We start from the raw sequence: 20,201 nt of genomic DNA, 5'->3' as shown, positions 1-20,201 counted from the left end.
TGTTTGCTTATTTAATGTGTTTTCTTTTTTCTTTTTCTTTTTTTGGCTTTTTGGGCTTGTTTTTTTATCCCTAAAACCCTTAAAGGGTTTGACGATAAAACAGTTACTGTGCTTGTTTGGTGGACTCGTGCCAGACTCGGGCCGAATCCTGGAGTCTTTTGGCCCATGTCTGAGTCCAAGAAACGCAGTCTGATTTGGTTAAAAATTGGACTCTAGTTCTGCAACACTGCCTAGTACACGTGCTTATGTACTTGTATGTATCCATGTGTAAATGGGTTTCTTTCTGCATTCAATTGGGGACCCTGAACAATAGAGGGCAAGAAGATCCCCAATTGATGGAAAGTCCCGGATTGACAACTGTGTACAAAACATATGGGTGGTCTTCTAAAAAAGTTAGAGTACAAACAAAAGAGGAACAACAGGGGGTCCCCAGTTGCAGGCAAGTACACACTTGTGTGTACATGTACTGGTACATACATGTACATTGTAGTCAGAGTAACCAGGACCAAACTCCTTTTTGATGTGGTATTTAGATATGATTGAGCATTAGTAGTCCTACTCGCTCGATCGTATATTAAAAAATGATGATTTGGGGGTCCTGTAGTGACTTCAACTACATGTAATTATAACACCCATATTTGCATGGGTAGCATTAAAGGGTGCTGTCATCTCATGGTCGTACTGCATCACCATATGACAATCCATGTACCAAATGAATTTAGACCTACATGCACACTGTACATATATAGTGCTCAGTTAGTATGGAGAGGCATGCAGAGGCAAGAAAACTACATGTACATTGTCCCACCCCAAGGTCAGACCAGGCTTCTATGCTTGCCCCCTGAAACACAAAATCTCCTGAGTTATGTTTGGGGAGCTGCGTTCAGGGGATGTGACGTGCCATTGTTGTCAAGAAGGTGCCTCTTGCTATTGTCAGGGGTTACACCTATTCTTGCCTTCCTGAAAGACTCGTAATGGGTGCGAGCTGCCTCGCTCCTGCCCCAGTTGAAAAGGAGTGTCCTTGATAATTAGGGTGGACAGCAATTACTGGGGATGAACCTTTACTTTATTCCCCAAACCCCCTTCCTTTTTCACAAGTGAGCATTGGGAACGTGACCAGGTAAGTGGATTGCTGTGTCATCTTTTTGTGAAATTGTGTGGTTGCACAAAATCTTGTGGAGTTCTGACTATTAGAGCTCACTAGTTACCTGCTTCCAGCGGTTTTCACTCCCTCCCCCAAACAAAGGTTGCAATGTTTTCTAGATTCGGAATCTCTCTTAACAGGCCAAAAAGATTCAGGATTGTTATTGTTTTAGCCATATCGTGCATGTTGTGCTTACATTTTCTGGACCTGTGCGAGTCCACACATCTTCAGAGCCTGTTCTTTGTTCCCATCTTTCATTCTCACTACATGTACATGTATATCCACACAAGGAGTATCATGCTTGTTCATGTTTGCACCCACAAGTCTTTTAATGTATTTTTTCTGGTGTCATCCTTCCCTTGCAAAGGGAAGTTTCTGGTACTTTGAATGTGCGTACATGTACGTGGACTTACTTGTACATCCATGCATCTTGCACAGTCACACCTAGTAATTTGTCATTCAGACCAGTCCTGTAAAACACCAGGGATGCTTTGCCCGCCTCTGCCTTTGTCAAACACTCAAGGCTACAATTTGTTGTGAACCACCTACCCCTTAACCAGCTGATCCTACGAGAATGTTATTCACCACTTCTCCCCCACTTAACACACCCCCACTTCTATCAAACTCCCAAGGTTGCGCCGTCTGACTGTTTAACTGCAGCCCTTATATCCACTCACTTCAACTTTTTAAAGCACCGTCAAGACCCCTTCTGCATTCAGAACCTGTACGTGCTTCCTTTCAGATGACCCCCTCAAGCCCCATTATTTATTTGCTCCATTTGGCTGCTGCCTGTTCACCACTCATCTCGAGTCAGATACAATTATCCTTCTCCCGTTTAACCTCCACCCACCCACTGAAACTGGAACTCGTTAATATAGCGGCTTTTGATGCGACTCTGAAGCCTGTCCCCTCCCACTAATTAATGCATCAGCTTCCACCCACCCACCTTCTTCAAGGCCATCCAAGGCAACGTGCCCCGCCAAGGCCAGGGATGAAAAGCAAGGGGAAAAGCCCCCCTCCCCTTCAGCCTTACTCGATCCTCCTGAGAAACTAGGCATTAAATGAAGCAGGGTATATTTTCATCATACTGTGACAGCTTTTTTGTGTGGCATTTTGGGGATCTTTGTGTTCGGGCTAAAACCCTCAAACTGGACAGGCCATTTGTTGGATTCATAATAAACAATTTCTCATGGGGGGGGTGGAGTTGCTCCCAAGGCCAAAGATGTGAAATTAAGGACAAACATATTAAACATACTCAGTTAAAATGATAAAACCTGCAGGGCTGGACAGTAGAAGTACTTTGGATGTTTCTTGGCACTCAAATGCACGCATGTGAGACACTTTTTAAAAATTCACATTCACCTTGAAACAGAAATTAAAGACAACAAGACTTTGAAAAAAATTGAAATTTATTTGAATGTTTGAATTTTTGGTAAACTAATCTGGAGACATGTACATTGTTGAATCTTGACTGCACTGATGTAAACTTTACTGCATGCCTGAAATGTGTTGCCTGCTGGAAGGATGGTTCATATTTAAACATTCCAGTAATAATAAATGCTTAAGTCAATTTTGCTTTGCCTACTCCCAGTTACATGTACTTTTGCCAACCTACTGTAACTGTTAGCCCAGATTTTGTTAGTCAGCATCCACCACATGTACATGTATGTATGTACATACATTTGTTCATGACTGCCAGTACATGTACAGTACATTGTACCTTACACATGTACATGTGCAGTTATGCCCATCTCACTTGTGTACCACGCACTTGGCCCATTTTTTTCTCTGTGATTAAGAAATGAACAGCCACATTGTCAACATCATACATATAGCTGACAATAAATAACAGTCATCCAATTGGAGTACGGGTTTGACTTCAAGAAATAGTCTAACCACCTGGAAAAGGCATTTCACACTGAAATTTATTTTAGTGCCAGATGACAGCTGTTTTCAGTTTTTTCCTTGAAAGGCATCACACACTAGCACTGTCTTTCCTGCATCACTGCATTTCTGTGTCTTTAGATCTTGCTTGCTTTGAGCAGTCACCGCGACCACATGAAAACTAGTTTAAGGAGATCCCTCAGAAAAAAAGAATCAAAAGTCAAGTAAATTGGAGGGGGGGGACATTCACTTTAGCCGATTTGGTCAGTTTTGGTGGTGTTTTTTTTTAAGTTTGGGTGCTAAGTTGTTGGCGTAGGCTTTTCATGTGCAATAACTTTTTCCAAGTTACATGTACATGTACTGAGAAAATGAGTAATTTAAGCAATCGAAGGGCTGCAGATCATGCTACTGAAACCTGTACTACAGCCCCCTCTTGTGGTGAGCCTAGGCCAGATGAAAAGTATGTGGTTACCAAGTGCCAAGAGAGTACTTTTATGTACATGCACATGTATTAGCTTCATCAAGTTTATTGTAGATTCTACCAGTATGTTTAATGTTTTGGGGGAAGTGATTCTCACCAGTAATTCTACAAGATTAGAATACATGTGCGCTTCAAGTAATATACATTATAATGGCTAATATGTATACAGAAAGTCTGTGTTGGCACAAATTGTCTGGTAACAAGAGAATGCATCTACCGTACATGTGCATACATGCACACTAAAACCATAGCATTTAGAACTATTTTCTTAATGTAGGTTTTCCCGGCCAATTTTAGAAAATGCATGATCTCATTTGTAAAATAAAATTTTGATTTAGCGTAGATTTTGAAAATGACTTAAAACCTGGTTTCATTTTCGCAATAACAAGCATTCCATTTCGTTTTGCCTCCTTCAAATAAATGAATGTGCATTAAGTTTCATTAAAGAGGTTACAAATACATGTACATGTATGTGACTGGGATTTCGGATTGACGTATTCCTTGCCAATTACAAATGTGCTTTCTTATTCGCTGAAATCTGTCTTTTACCATGACCCTTTGGAAGTGAGTATTCATTTTCATTTGCTGTAATTTAGAATCGTAAAATGTATATAAATATGACTTCATCATGTTCCATGATGCTCTTTTAAAAAAAAGAACTGTAGTTTGTATGTGTACTTTTAAAAAATGGTAACCACAGCTGCCCAAAATTTGAAAATAGACAATTGAAGCCATTGATCACGTGAATGGCGTGAATTTAATACACGTGTAGTTTTATTTGTAAGCAATCTGTTGTGTCAGTTTTGGCACCTGTCCAAGCAATGACTTTATTTGGCAGTTCCTCCAACTTTTCTCTCCGAAGCACTGTGCCCCTTTCTGTATGAACTTCCCCCGATCTGCCTCATCCCCATTTTCCAGTGTACACAAGTGCATTTATATACGGTATGTAGATCATTCCCGTCGAGTACACCTTTGTAAAGTCGCCTCACCATCAGGAACAGAGACGCAACAGTCCCCAGACTTTCAACTAAAAGGATGCCGAGGTGAAGCTGGCTGTCCTGCTCCCATTAGGATCAGGAAGTCTTCTGTAAGTTGCCTGCTAACTCTCTCTCAGGACACACAAAGAAAGATCTCTCAAAAGAAGTCACGCTGTAGTTATAAGCAGTCTTGGCGATAAAGTGCGTATTTGTTCTAAAAGTCATGGGTTTCCGGATGCGCAGCCACTGGGAAGATTGATTCCAGACAAGACAAGTTAATGCAGTTTGTCCATTCTCAACTTTGATTGAACTCTTCTCTGTCTGGTTCTTACCTGGGAGATCCCCATGGGAGCTGTTATTCAGGGGAAGGCTTCTGCTTGCACCTCCTCCATGGCCTGCATAGTTGTTTCATCTTTTCCTGACATGTTTAACAAACTTGTGAAATCCCCCATCCCCAACTAGGTGTATTGAGTAATTGCAGAGGTGCACGTGGAAATCTTGGGGAGAAATTCTTATAACATCGTAGTTCTCTGGGGTGGAACTTCTTTTCGTTATGCTTAAAATTGCCTGCTTTAATACAGGTGCACATGTAGACTTTTCCACACTATCTGTTCATTTGTTACATGAAACTAATGCCCTCATCTATTGATTGGTTTGATAATTGGTTGCTTGCTTTTCCTTCCCCATGAGGTATAGTAATGAACAGCCTTGTTGGAAAACAAGCTGAGGGTAAGCCATTACTATACCGTCCAGACAGTGCATGAAGGAACACGGACAAGAGAGGGTACTTATATTTGTTACCTGGCAACAACATCCCTTTGGGCTGGCAAATTAAATGGCATTCTACATTTGTTTAACACTGTATCACACACAGTCAGATACATGTATTTGAATGGGCAAACAAACATGCCCCAGACACAAAAATTGTACATACAGTAACTACGTAACATGTGAATCAACATGTACAATGGCACTGTGATATGGTCAGCATGTAAAAACCTCATGTGGCCGTGTACATACGAAATTAAACATCGAAACTGCTGCATTAAAGTTTTATAACTTGGTTAGTGTTTTGCTTATCTATGCTTTGTTCTACCATACGTCTTAAATTCAGATGCACTAGCATGCTTTCAGAAAGGTTCTCCTCATTCCTGCCTCATTTCCCTGCATTGTACACTCCCTTTCTTTTATCGCTCGTGTGAACGTTGATCACCTATGAGGCCATATACATCCTAGCTCCTTGTCGCAGTGTTTGCCAAACCGTTCACCTCAGGGAATTCCTTCTATTCCCACCTGTTCTATAATGGATCATTCTATCCGGTCACATGATCAAACATCCGGTTTTACATCCCCCTGATTGATGAAAAAAATGCCTCCCCCCAAAAAAATCATTCTCCATTCACTTACCAAATAAGGTTCAGTGAGCTTGTCCACTTCCCGAGGAAGGGGTGTTGAAATGTTACCTGTGTTTATAAACATACCACATGTACTGGTACATGTGCAGATGTTAAGCATCCATAACAGAATATTGTTTTCGAGAGTGGCCGTTACAAAATTCAGAGATGAATTGATGTCAACGATATAGCAGCCCAATGCTGTAAACTGTTTATCTGCCATTGCGCCAATTAAAACTTGATACTCCCTGTCTTGGCAGATGGTAGACCCCGTCAGTCCAATCTGGTCACGTGTTTTGATTTCCGGTCGGAGACGTGTATACTTAGACTGAATTAATGCCCGTCAAGGGGGATTTATTTCAGACGTGGAGAGTGGAAATGACGACGGTGAATTATTCGCAGCTGCACGTACATGTACATGTATGGTGTGTGCCTTGTCAGTTGTTGGATATATGTGCCAGATATGCAAATTAAAATGCATGTTGCTGATTTAATTCAGTAACTCAGAAGTTATTAGAAAATATTGAAGAAATTAGTTTCTCTTAAAAAATGTTGGGAAAAATACACTGTGCATTTCTTTTTTTAAAACTACAGACAAGTAACATGTTAAAATGTGTTATAGCATTGGATGTATATGTACATACATGTCTGTACAAATACAAATGTGTTATAATGTCTCCAACAAACTACTACGGTACGGTAGCGTTTCAATCCTAATCTTATATTTGTTCAATTCCTGAATACAGAAAACATATCTCTTTTTAAAAAATGATGTTTTCTGAAGTAGTGTGTGCTCTTCTGCCAGTTACTTGTACCAGTACATGTAAATCACCATCCCCCATAAGGTAGAGTAGAATAGTCCCACAGACCATGTGACCTAACATCCGGAGCAATTTACCAATTAGTGGCTTGTTGTGTAGTTGCACATCAAGCACACTTGTGCAGGAGAAGCTGCCTGCTCATCCGGATCAGTAAACAATAAAATGTTGTTTCCCTCCTTACAGGGGCACTTTCTTTGATTTCTCTTCTTACAGAGTCATTCACTGTCTGTATAGGGACACGCAATGCTACACATGGTGAAAATGGTATTCCATGTTACATACATACATGTACGTGCATGTATGTGTTAGATGGTGTATCTCTAGATTTTGTGCATTCTGATGACTGTACCAATATGTATTCACCTAAAAGAAAAACTGAATGCAGCTCTGCGTTGACTGAAATTTATATACATGTACTGGAAAGACAAATCATTGTCTGAACAAGAAATTTAGTGTACATTTGTTTAAATACAGTGTACATGTACATGCCAGCTAGCAGTACATTTCCATTAATTAACATCTCCCCTTGTGACAAACAAAATTATATGTGCGGCATATATATATATCCCTATCCATTGAATCATTGGCTGGTCAGGGCGGCCGCTTAGCATCCGGCTGGCTCGTCGCCTAGTAAATTCGGCCCGGCATCCGGTGGGGGCTAATTACGCAAGGCAGCGAGACAGTATGATTCTTGGCCATCTTGGCATTGCATTTGTTTGTCGCTTTGGTATTTTGTTTGGTTTCATCTGGATATTTTAAAGGCTCAAATAGGTTTGCACAGGCTATTCATTGTGTCCTTAATACAGGTTTTCCCGGTAAATTTCGGAAAATGCGCGATCTAATTTGTAAAATAAAATTTTGATTTAGCATAGATTTTGAAAACGACTTAAAACTTGGTTTCATTTTCGCTGTAACAAGCATTCCACTACGTTTTGCATCCTTCAAATAAATGAATGTGCATTACGTTTCATTAAAGAGGTTACAAATACGTGACTGGGATTTCAGATTGACGTATTCCTTGCCAATTACAACAAATGTACATTCTTATTCGCTGAAAATCTGCCTTTTACCATGACCCTTTGGAAGTGAGTATTCATTTTCATTTCCTGTAAATTAAAATCGCAAAATGTACGTTCAATTTGATTAGAATGTATACAAGGCTGCACAAATCATGAAACCACGATATGTCACGATGCTCATTTAGGCCTATGGTGTGTTTGTTATCAAACTGTAAAAAATTGAGGTTTCTGATTGAAACGCAGCACAAGAAGGAAGGTTCCTTCACAGCTCGGTGTTGATAGGTTTCCTACAATAGTATATAGTGGGTAGTCATTTCCATCAACACATGTCCATGTGATTATGTACCGGTACATGTACATGTACAGTACATGTAAGCCTTTCCCATGTTAAGAGAACCTGTAGGTTTGTTTGAAAAGTCAGGACCAAGTTATGATTGTCCCCATAACCTCTTTGGGCCCCAAAATATTTCAATTCAAACCAATACACTGTATGTTGTAACTTAAAGTAACATTTTTTTTTGTACAAAGAGAGAAACTACATTTACATGTATGGTATTTCAGTTGAATGACCAACTTACTAAAAATTTAATTGTATTCATGTACATGTACATTAATCATTACGGAGTATGTATATTTCTATTGTATGCATGCGGTTGCCCAAATATAGAGAGTGTACATATAACTTCTGTAAATTACCAACAAATGTTGTATGTATGCATTACACACATGAATTTTATGAATTGTGTGAATTAGTTCTTGGCTTTTTATGCAAAATTTCACCTGTAAAATACATTTACAGTAAGTTCTGGTCAATGTACTGTACATGTATCGGTACTTACCCGGTACCTATACGTACATGTACTTATGGTGGGTATTGGCTGTCATTTGATACATGCACATGTAATTGGAAAACATCAGATTCACTTTGCTGGGGGCTGTGCCAGAAAGAGGGATTTTTGTGGTTTCGTTTTTGCCTTTTGATTTTTTTCTTTTTGTGGTACCGGTATGGCTGATTTTGATGTTTGTACATGTACATGTACCGGTACATGTACACCGGTCTACACATTGCATGTAGATTCAGCATGCAGGATGGGTAATTTTAACACTGATTACCACAAGCAAAAGAAATTGGTATCCCATTGCTTCATTGAAATTGTTTCTTAAATTCTCTTGCATGCACCGTAGCCTCTTACGAAAAAAAACAAAACAGTTCCTCATTCTCTGGCTATTAGGGATTTGGCACAATATCTTCCTGTGAGAAATGCACCTGTTCTCTCTTGGGGATTGCGGTTGAAATTATAGCTGGAGAGAGCAGCAGGCAAGAAGTAACGGTTTCCGACTTCGTGCACAACATCAGAATATATAATGATGGATTTTTATATGATCAGCCATCAGAGTCTAGCTACATGTATTTTAACTGTTTAATCAAGTGGTTTCGTAGAGCTCTACATATGTACCTGTACTTGTACTTTGGTATACCAGTATTTCAGCTATTTTAATTTTAGGTGTCATTTTTAACATCTCAAATTGATTTCGTACATGCTACAGTAAATGTTCATGTATGAGTACAAATTAAATTATACAAAGATATTGGTTCTCTCATATTTTTCCCCTTTTTTAGGATTCAGGTCATTTTTCAAACAATTTAAGGATTACTGTAAATTGTCACTTTTTCCCTTACACGTATATGTATGTATATAATACGTACATGATTTCATGGTTTTGGGACCATTTCCATTATGCTTACATTTGTGCTGTGAGTTTTGCTTACTGGTATGCAGTGTATTTCTGTCATAAATCCTTTACTTACTGGAAGGCACATTGTGTGCCTTAGACATATTCTGCCTTCATGTACATGTACGTGTAGGTCCCATCCCCAAGAAAATGTTTCATTTTATGTCCAACGTCTATTGGAACTTGTCTTCGGAAACCTGTAAACAATAAATAATTTATGCATGTGATTATACCATGTGGTTAAGTGTTTGTCCATGAGATGTCTGATCATTGATTCAACATCCTGGATGAACATGTACATGTACAGTACATGCATGTACCGGAGCAGTTTAGGAGAAGGCTTTGCTTGAGCTTCATAAAATTGCTGTCCCAAAAGGCTGCCAGACATCACTGGAATAACAGAAAAAAATGTTCTGTAATGATTTCACAGCGAATGTACGGGGATTTCTCCCTTCCCCTCCCTGGCTCTTTTAGACACTAAATTGCTTGCAGTAGAGTCCAAGGTACATGTACAGTACATGTATACATACATACATGTATGCACATGTGGTCACTTACCGTTAAGCACTAATTGACAGCAATCCTCAATCAAAGTTACGTGTAATTTAGCCAAACTTGCCAATTGATTCTCTTCATTTGGACTTTCTCAAAGTTCACCTCTTTTTGTATCTCTGTGGTTCTTACATGTTATTCCAACTGATCCTATCCGTATACATTATTTGGTTCCCCAACCCCCTTCCTAAATGATTAATACCTCTTATGTCTGGCATACATGTACTTGGCATAAAGTATTAGTTTAAAGCGGTACCAGTATGTTCTTATAAATTATGTGCTCGTCTGAATATCTTCAAAGCCTGAACCTCCTTCTACGGTACATACAGTATTCACCGTAGCGGTACCTGATGTGAAGGGGTACAGATGTAGTATGGTAGACCTATCAGGAGTTTATTATGATATCAGAAGTACTACATGTAGTCATCAATTCCTGTGGTTTCACCCATAAACCCATTCCCCTCTGGGAGTTCTCATTTATTTAACATGGTGTGAAAGAGTATTGATTGCCTTGCACACTTCACTGTTGACTTTCTGAGAATGTGCAGCAGAACACATGATATGACATTGGCGAATACATATATAGTACAGATATTAGTGTGGTTGGATACCTGTGCCTGGGTGCATTTATCTTAGGCTGGCCTCATCATCCTATCTTAGGCTGGTCTCATCATCCTAGAGTCCCCAGGCTTCAGCCTTGGTAGTTTTCCTTGGAATTCTAGGAATATTTGGAGCGCCTGAGGTTGAAGCAATCTGCCTGCACTTCCTGGTCATGGTGTTGTGGTAATGAATCCGGAAGGGGAGGTAAAGGGGATTTCAGGGAAGTCAGAAGAGGTGAGATATGACTGGCTGGAATACTTCATCTTTTTGCCTCTCTTTTTTTTTTTGGGGGGGGGTCCCTTCCCCCCCCCTGCTCTGGGCAATTGGTGTTGCTGAGTTTAAACACCTGCTAAATCCAGCGGATGTGGTGAGTGTGAAAGAGATTTATTTGAAGAGATTTATGGGTAAACCGTTGAAAGATGGCTTGGGATTGACCCCTTTCTGATGTTTTGATGCCCTCTGTTCATTGATGAAAGAAAAACAAACCAGCATTTTGCCTTTGAGTTTGGCCCTGAGATATCTAGCCCTTTTAATGTCTTGTGTTTGGATGTCATATCTAACCATAAGGAGCAAAATCGCCCTCTGGAATTCAATGTCATGTGAGTGAATTGGTGTCCTAGCTCTCCATTTTCTGTCTTATAGATTGGACCAGTTGGAATCACACTCTGAGTAAGAGAGTGTACATGTATGTTACATTTCTTTGTGTAAGAATGCGTTACAGGAAAAAATTACTCCGGTTAGAAATGATATGGAGGTACTGTTTAATTTTCCCATTTGTATGCTCATTATACTTTCAATAGAGGGATAACACAACAGTCATTTTGGATACTGTAGGCCCATGCCAGACTTGGGCAGAGTCTTAAAGTCTTTTGACATTAGTCCCAATTAAAAAAAAACTAAAACAAGTCTCAGTCTGTCAAAAAGTAGACCCGAGTTGGACAATACTGACGTGTATATCTGCATACTGTATGATGATAGCTTTTTAGCTGTTAAATAAGACTTGCACATATATTCATGAGCAGTCACTACCACTTACCAGTAGTTTGTTTGGCAACATTTATCACAGCAGTTGTTTTCATTTCAGTTGCCCCCCCAAAGACCATCTCCAGTATGCATAGCATGATGTGTGCATTAATAAATCAACCACTTGAGGTGTTTTTGCTGTGAAATAGTTTGGGGACATGCTCAATTACACATTCAAATAAAACAGGACAGTGTACGTGTAAACACACAGTTCACGCGACCCTCATAGTATGCTAATTATGTCTCGCCAGAGGGAGTGTATGCGTGGATTCCTAGAAATATTAGCCTATATTAATACACTAACAGATGATTAAGGGATGGCTGCTGTGGTCTGCCAAGGGCTAGCTGAGTTGGACAAGTGAAGAGCCCCTGAGAGGACAATCTAATACGTGTACTTTAGCTGTAAGAAATTCCCATTCTCATGTAACACTGATGTAGTATACTTCATGCCTCTGATGAAAAGTTACAATGGCCTTGTTCATTAATTTCACCAATAAAGGCGTCTTTCAGGAAAAGGGACATCAGGGCAGTTTCTTCTTGTTACCCACAATTAAAGAGACATAGAATAAAGTGTTTCTACAATGTTTAAGTTGCTTGGAAGTGTAATTAGTCAATGCAAAGGGTTTAGTAATTCTTCACATCCGTAGGGATATGTAATGTACCTACCTGTACATGTAGTACTGGGAGTTTGTGGAACTGTACGTACATGTACATGTGCCGCACATCCAATTGAATAGTCGTGATTTTGAAATGCAAGTAATATTACCTGTTTTGAATTGGATGGCACCCCTGGGGTATAGCAAACCAGACTTGAGCACAGTGGTTGGTAAGTCCTTCATTCTATGAACCACCTGTAAGCTAAATACATGTACATGTAAGTCCCATTTTAGGGATAATGAGGATCAGTTTAAAATGCAAGCTCCATTATATGTTCATGTACATTGAGCCTAAGGTTTAAATCCTGGAGGGCTCTGAAAAACACCAAAAATGGTTATAGTGAAAAAGACCTTTTTCATGAAATGTTTTGGGTTTTTTGCAGGGGGTGGGGTTGAAATAATGAAACAGGTTTTTACATGATCTGTTCTGGATAACTGTAAAGGTTTTTAACCTTTAGACACTGCACACATGTTCCCTAATGAGGTTTGTAGTGACTTGGAACAGAAGGTCTCCAACAAGAATAACCAGGAATGCCGAAATGATTAATCCACCCACACACAGTTGGCCCTGGTAATTAAATTGAGCTGAGCCATGAGCCAAGACATGGACGGGTGGAAAGTGTTCATGTTTGTTTGGAAATTTAGTTTTCTGGTCTGATGTGAGCACAGGTACCTGTATATATATACCCATCGAGACCCCTGCTTTGCCAGAACACGCTGGCTGTCTCCGAACTGGTTCAAAACATTTCTTACAGTTCGTTAGAGTCTTGCCCCTTGACACCTGGTATTGTTGATCATTATGTGATCTGGTTTCCTTGTAATTGAGGGGCCAACTTTGTAGATGTGACAGTAAAATCATTCTCATTAAAGTTGTTGGAGCTTGAACACCCAATTCCCAACAGTGAGGTACATAGACTGAAGGACGAGGGAACGGTAATTTCAGTATGGCCTCCCTGGCATATCTGTTGCCAACCCCCAAATGATCACAAAAGAGACCGCTCAATAAGAGCATGCTAATGTACACATTAAAGATAAACCTTACAAGGATCCAAAATGAACCATTTAATGAACACAAGAACACTACATGTACATGTACCAACATGTACCGGTAATGCATTTGTCTGTGTTCGCTGGATGTAAATGTACACTGTACGTAAAGTTTTCATTTTATAACTGCATGAATTATCAAACATCCAACACCAAAGCGCATTTCTGAAAGGAATTTCATCCAAAAAACATAAGGACAGGTTACATGTACAGGATACTTGATGCAAATTACCGAGAAATTTCATGCAAATGTGTTGTACATGTAAATTGTAATTTTTTTAAATGTTGGACAGAAGGAAGGAAAATTGAGAAGTTTGTGGTGTCATGATTTTTCCCCCCTTTTCAGAGCCCCTTTTATTGAATAGAGAATTGCCTGCCACTTGAGCCGATTACCCAGTGAGACTAATAAACACACACTGCACATCCGTCTGCTCCCATCCACCCAGCTGTATTGACTGACTGCGTAGGAGGACTTCCGTTCTTGTCTCTGACCATATCTCCGACGAACACTTTGTGTCCCTCGCATTGTGAGCAAAGGGGGGAGGGGAGGGAGAGATATTGTGCCCAAGTCGCTGATGGAGAGAGATGGAAATGGAAGTTTTTAGGATGGTTTGTTTGGCATGTCTTGTTTCTGAAACGGGATGGCCTGTTTGTTTGCCCTGTGCTATTGTTGGTTTGTTTTTGCCCTTTGTTTCTTTTCTCCCATTTCTTTTATTTTCCTGTAGTTGATGAAGTTGTATTTAGAAGAAGAGGCCTACATGTACTGTAGCTTAAAGTATTGTTACACTTATAAATTTTGCCAAGATCACTACCAGCAATCTTCCGTCAGTGTCATTTGTACCTTTGTCAAGGCCATCATTATCATCGTTATCAAGTTCATAATCATTTATAATTCCTTACATATTCTTGAAGAGGTCTTGTCATTTCTTTCTTTTTTTTTCCTTTTGCCATCACACAGCATCACTCCACCAACCAAATTCAAGTAACATTTAGCCCCCTAAGATCTGTCTCTCTGTAAGTTCTGACTATATGTATAAACAAAAACACAGACCCAGTTTGTTAAAAATATCTTAAGGGTTTTCATCCCAAGAGTGTGGTGTTCTCACCTCTTTATCTCTCCACCGTGCATTTAAAGAACCTTTCGGTTCTCAGCCTCATCTCCGGCTTCTGACTAGTCAGAAGATCAGATACCTCCCTCCACCAAAAAAAGTACAGTGCTGCAGTAACGACAAATTCTCCCTGCGACCGGAACTCCGATATCCGTGCAAGCCCTGGAATTGTAGACAAAATATCCAATGGATTTGGGCAGCAAGGTGAGATTGTCAACAAACACGCCCCACACTACTCTAGAATTTCCTTCCTTCCGACCATAAGAGGTATGGTACTTTCTGTTTATATCCTTTTTTTCCCTTGACGGAAGATGTCCAAAATAGCAGCAGAGAGGCGATATGCATGCTTTACTTTTATTTTGTCATCTTTCTTTCAATATTAGTTTAATGGGTGTTTACCAAGTGGGGAACCTTTTACAGAACTTTACTCTTTCCTTCCAATCAAACAAATATTGGACGTTAGAACCAGTTATAATGTACATTTTGTCAAAATCCACAAATGATTTAATCTTGGATTTTAAGACGAGACTTGTGCTTTGCCCGCAGGGAACCAACATAGCAGAATGGTGCCTTTCAGAGACTCCTAATTTGAAACTTTTCATTATTAATTCCATGGGTATTAAATAAGCGGGCTAACAATTGAATTTCACATTTTCACTGTCAACTACGTGTACTTTTGAACAAGCCAGACTTTACTGGGCAAAATAAATTACAACAGGGGAAAGCCATTTGAGATTCTTAAGCTGTGACGCTGATCTGGAGCAAGAGCAAGTATCTTTTAGAAAGCTTTGTCCTGGCTAAAGAGCCGTGCTATGTTTACATCCAAGCCAGTGCTCCTCGATAATCTGGCATGCTGCCCATGTAACTAAGGCCTTACCGGATGTATAAATTATGTATGAAGTCCACGTACTATATCCGGCAATGTCTACTGAAGCACGCTTTGACTGGCTGCATTTACATAGAGTGTACACATACAGTACATGTACCCTCATCAACAAGGTTTTTAAAATTTTCTTACATGTTATTTACCCATCTTTGGGGGGGGGGGCTAGGGTAAACTCAAGACTATAGAAATAACGTCATTCAGTGTGGAATGTATTCAAAATTTATCCTTAAAATAAGAATTTGTTCAATTTTTTGGCTCTAAATTTTTGTTCTAAATTGTCAATTTTAATTTCGATTTTCAATTTCCCTGACAAGGTGTTTGTCACCATTTTAATTTACCAAGTGAAATTTTCACTGCCGTAGAGTTTGTTGTGTGTATTTCATCGCTGTTTCCAAAATAAGTGTTTCCTATCTGTTTTGGTTGGATGTTTTTAAAATGATTTCAGGTCTCAGTATTGTTGAAAATTTGTCTGTTCTATGGCTTAAAAATATTTTGACAGTTTGGCTGTGCCAGACCAATCCTAAGCTGTTCAAGCAGTACATACATGTACATGGATACTACATAGTAGGAAAAAGGAGTAAAAAATGGATTGTACACTTTCCAGTGACCAAAAATGTTGTGTCTGTTGAACCCTGATACCAATACCAACTCAAGAGTTATACTTAGATATGGTAGTACATGTGACGGTACATGTACATGTATGTACATATAATTTGGGGATATACATGTACATTGTACGAGTACCCTCCCCCACGTTGGTCTTAATTGACGAAAACTTGCAGTGTACAGTATACATTTCCAGTTTTACATGTATACCATGGAGGAGTAAACATGTGTATTACTATGTTTTCCATCCAATGCCACTGTGACATTTGATGCATTACGCTAAAGTTTTGTTTTGTAAAATGAGCCTGCCATTGTGCATATATATGCTTCAAAGTTTCTGAATCAAGTGTTTGGATACATGTATGTCTTGTGCTTGGTGGAGAATGTGCGCATGTGCCAGTAAGTTGGCAGAAAAGAAAAATGGGAAGGACAAGTAACATATGTGATAGGCACTTATGATATGGTTATGAATTTTGGAATTTTCCATCCAAGTAATTGGTCTCTTTTACCCTCTGTTTTTGCCCCATCACCTTGTCTCTGCAGTGCCTTTTAAACGATAACAACCCACACATTTAATATGTCAGGCTATGTTCCTTTGCACACGTACAAAAAAATTGCATGCAAGTGCAAGATTCACAGAATCATTAGCAATTTGGAAAAGAAGTCATGCCCTGTTAGCTAAATGTTACAGTGTTTCATTGTTGTCATTGTTCTAACCCCTCTGCTGCATGGTTTTGTGGATATTTCTTCATCCCTCCCAATCTCCTGTCAGACATACATGTACATGTAGTGACTGCGCCACTGGTCTATGGTGTAGAGATGGGTTTTTTGAGTACATGTAGGCCTACCTTGAGAAAATGCCTAATACACTTACTGTAACTTTGGAATGCTTAAGTTCATTCATAAAAAATTTGCATGAGTAGCTAATAGTTAAAAATTTCATTGAGACAGGAAACCTTTTGTCTATGTTTGAGAGGACTACAAGAATGAGGACCCAAAACGTAATGGAGACACACTTACATCCCCACGATGCTGCCAGGGCCCAAATGTACATACACATGCACCTGTACATTGCATTCACAATGAGTTGTGAGCAGATACATAATGTTTAAAGCATATGGCCAGCCATTCATTAGTCCATCCGGATGTATGTTTTATTCATGACTGCCGTTTATTTGCAAACCACCATAGAAACGTCATAATGACAGAGCAGTTAACATGCTCTTAATACTAGGCTACGAAGCACATTGCTTCTGTGTGCATACGTCACATTGACAAAAATCACATTTTCCCCCATGTTGATATTTGTATAAAGCCTTTTTGTTATTGCATACGGTACATGTAGTTCACACACAAATGTAATATACATGTATGTGCACTGTATGGTGCTTGTTCACTAAAATACATGTACGGTACAGTACCATATGTTTTTTGTGGTTTAGTGTGAGAAGCATGTATTTTTTAAATTTACGAGGGCACGCCCCTTCCCTCCTCCCCAGTACTACTAAATATTTTCATTTACAATTTACCGGTACACTTATGTTTTCTCTCACAAACCAACTCATATTCTCAGTGTCAGTGCCTGTTGACCACATAGACCGATCCAGTAAGCCCTGTCCACTTCGCACGTGGGCACTTAGCACATGCTCTCCTCCAGTGCCACACTATTGGCTCCAGCTGCGCGCAGCATGTGCACGTGCATACATGTACATGTGGGACATTTTGTGCACGCATGTCGGACATAAATCAGGGCTGTGATTGGTCAGAAAACAGTGGGGCGGGGCTTAATGGATCGGTGTAATGAAACAATTCTCAGACCAACTAGGAGTCCTTACAATAATTAGGAGAGTAGACACCGCATTAGATGGGTCTTCAGTGTTTAAACTGTAAAGCAGGTTTTTGTTTTGTTGATCGTTCGAGGCATTTTCTTTCCTGCTGCATATTCTGTGGAGAACCTTGTCTTTATTAGAATCTTGGCGCAACTTCCCTTCCCCCCCAGGTACATGTTGTTATGGCCTTGTGTCTGTAAACAAAGATGTAAATGCATTTCAATTCCATTATGTGTCATCAAAGCTAATCAGGTAAGGAAGGAAGTGACAGCGACAGAAATTGATAATTTTCGGATTTTATCAGTCGAAGGCACTACAGCCAATCCACAAGAAAGTATATGTATACATGTTTGTAGATTTTTATCCACCCAGCTGTCGTCAGGTTCATCAGAATAGGAATGTGTGACCCCTAAATCTGCCAATAGACTCCCCATTCTACCCCTCCAACCACCCACCCTCTGCATAGTGGTGTTCCCTGGTACATGTACAGTGAAATTATGAACTTTCTGTGAATTTGCGCTGCAGATGGAGAACCCCCCCCGACATAGTGTCCATCAAAGCAGATGAATCAGGTAACATAGTTCACACTATAAAACACTACTGTTTGTCCGGAAGAATTTTTTGGGGGGGACCCTATGAAATGAATTGACACAGAGTCTGAGCTGTGCCCATGTACAACCAACGCCATTCATTGATGACTGTGACGCGTCAGGACCTGGCCAGCCCAAAGATGAAGATGGGAAGGATGACTAAGTGACTGAACAAAGCGAGGCATTTCTTCGGCAGGCTAGTCAGCCCCCAAATGCTCCCTAGTCTGGTAGCCATTCGGTAAATGGTTTGCCGACACTGGGCAATGCTGATGGGGGAGAGACTCGACCCAGAGCACTTTCCCATCTGTGTTGGCCCCTGATGGCATCAGTCTCAAGGAGAGCCTCCTCATCTCCACACCAAGTTCTCGCTCATTTCTTCCCTGGTCCCCCCCTCAATAAAAGCGATGGCAGCCTCAACTAGCACGACACAGGCTCTACCATTAGGCAGTGCGCGAGGGGGAAAATAAAATCCTGCATCACATGTTGGACAGTCGGTTCTCGTTATAAGTGGCTGTGCATAGCGTGCTGTTGAACATACATACATGTACATGTACGTTGGACTGTAACGTGACAGTGCAAGATTTGTAGCTGAAGCAGTTATGTACACAGTGATGGGAAGAACCTTCATTATCGCCACATGGCCGTGTGTTCAGAGACAGACCTGATGGACAGGAGGTGAATATAAATTGGATACTGATTTTTGATTGCAAAATTAGTCAAGTATTTTTAATCATTTTGTTTTGTGAATCCCTTCATACGTGTGGGTGAATAGTTTAGTTTTCATTTACAGAGTTTGAATTTGGAAAAAAAAATGTGTTGCCGAAGGTTGTTTTCATGACAGAGATGGACTTTGAGATTTTTGAATCTCACCCTGCATTTCAGTGACTCTGGTTTTGTACCGACTCATTCGCCAATGTGTGAAACCTTTAACGGCCGTTTCAACACCTGCCATGTAGGCTTGTTAGTGCCTGTATTAATTCCTTAGCAATCTACAGATTCAAACAGCATTGGAGGGATACATTTAGCTATTTTGCTTGTGGAAAAATTTGCCTTTTCTGTTTTCAAACAATATCCACAGTTCCTTCCTTTGGCAATTTTTCCGGGAAACTAATTCCCCAAATCCTTCGGATATTACATCACTGTACAGGAATTATTTTTCAAATCTGAATGTACATCTATGTGTTTGTTTATGGGGTGTAAAGTCTCGTACTATACAGCAATGACTGGTCTCTGCATGCCCTGATCCTAGGGGAATCCTCCAAAATCTAGTGGATTTTGAAGGATCCGAGAATTAAGGTTAAAAGTTCCCACCACTAATGATTGAACTTGATTTATGGATTTACATATTTTTACAGGTGGGATTTAAGTTACATGTAGCTAGTGGTTGAAACGTACAACTATATTTTTTGTTTTGAATTTTTGCTTGGGTTTATTTGTTTGTGTGTTTTTCTTTTGTTTTTGACTGAGTTGCACTGGTACATTTTTAATTCTACATATACATGTAATTAAAATCCTGACCATTTAAAAAGGAATTTCAATCCTATTATCACTTGAACCATCAACCGTTTGTGCGCTACACTGTTAGCAGAATTTACAAATGTGCATTGCCTATAGGACTCACACACACATGAATAGCATAGTGCAGAAGACAGATGCATGTAGTGTTGGCATCTTCCCACTTTGAGTTCTTTTAGTCATTCCTGATCATTCATTTCAAAGGGCTCAGTGAAATGTTCAAGTTAATAGATTTTTTTCTGCAAAAGTGTGTCACTGCCTTCACATAAATGAATATATGCATTTCATAATAACTGACTTTCAGTTGGTTGATTACAGTATTCATAGCTCAAAA

The 20,201-nt window shown here is 39.8% G+C and overlaps 1 protein-coding gene across 4 annotated transcripts in view; it reads left to right on the top strand.

Annotated features, from left to right (window-relative positions):
* The window catches only part of LOC110984176 (uncharacterized), a 37,376-nt gene that overhangs the window by 4,346 nt on the left and 12,829 nt on the right, over nucleotides 1-20,201 (top strand). Inside the window, exon 1 of one of the 4 annotated variants that reach the window (XM_087139696.1) lies at nucleotides 18,338-19,027. The exons of 2 other annotated variants lie outside the window; for them this stretch is intronic. In XM_087139696.1, coding sequence (XP_086995822.1) covers nucleotides 18,990-19,027 — 38 coding nt within the window. In that variant the 5' untranslated portion in view covers nucleotides 18,338-18,989. Of the gene's footprint in view, nucleotides 1-18,337; nucleotides 19,028-20,201 lie in introns of those variants that run through there. One more of the 4 variants, XM_022244073.2, reaches the window with a different exon arrangement.

Source organism: Acanthaster planci, linkage group LG08 (assembly GCF_054643075.1).
Source record: "Acanthaster planci isolate LZ-2023a linkage group LG08, COTS_SCS, whole genome shotgun sequence".
NCBI classification, from domain to species: domain Eukaryota; kingdom Metazoa; phylum Echinodermata; class Asteroidea; order Valvatida; family Acanthasteridae; genus Acanthaster; species Acanthaster planci.
This window is presented reverse-complemented; position numbering and strand designations above follow the sequence as displayed.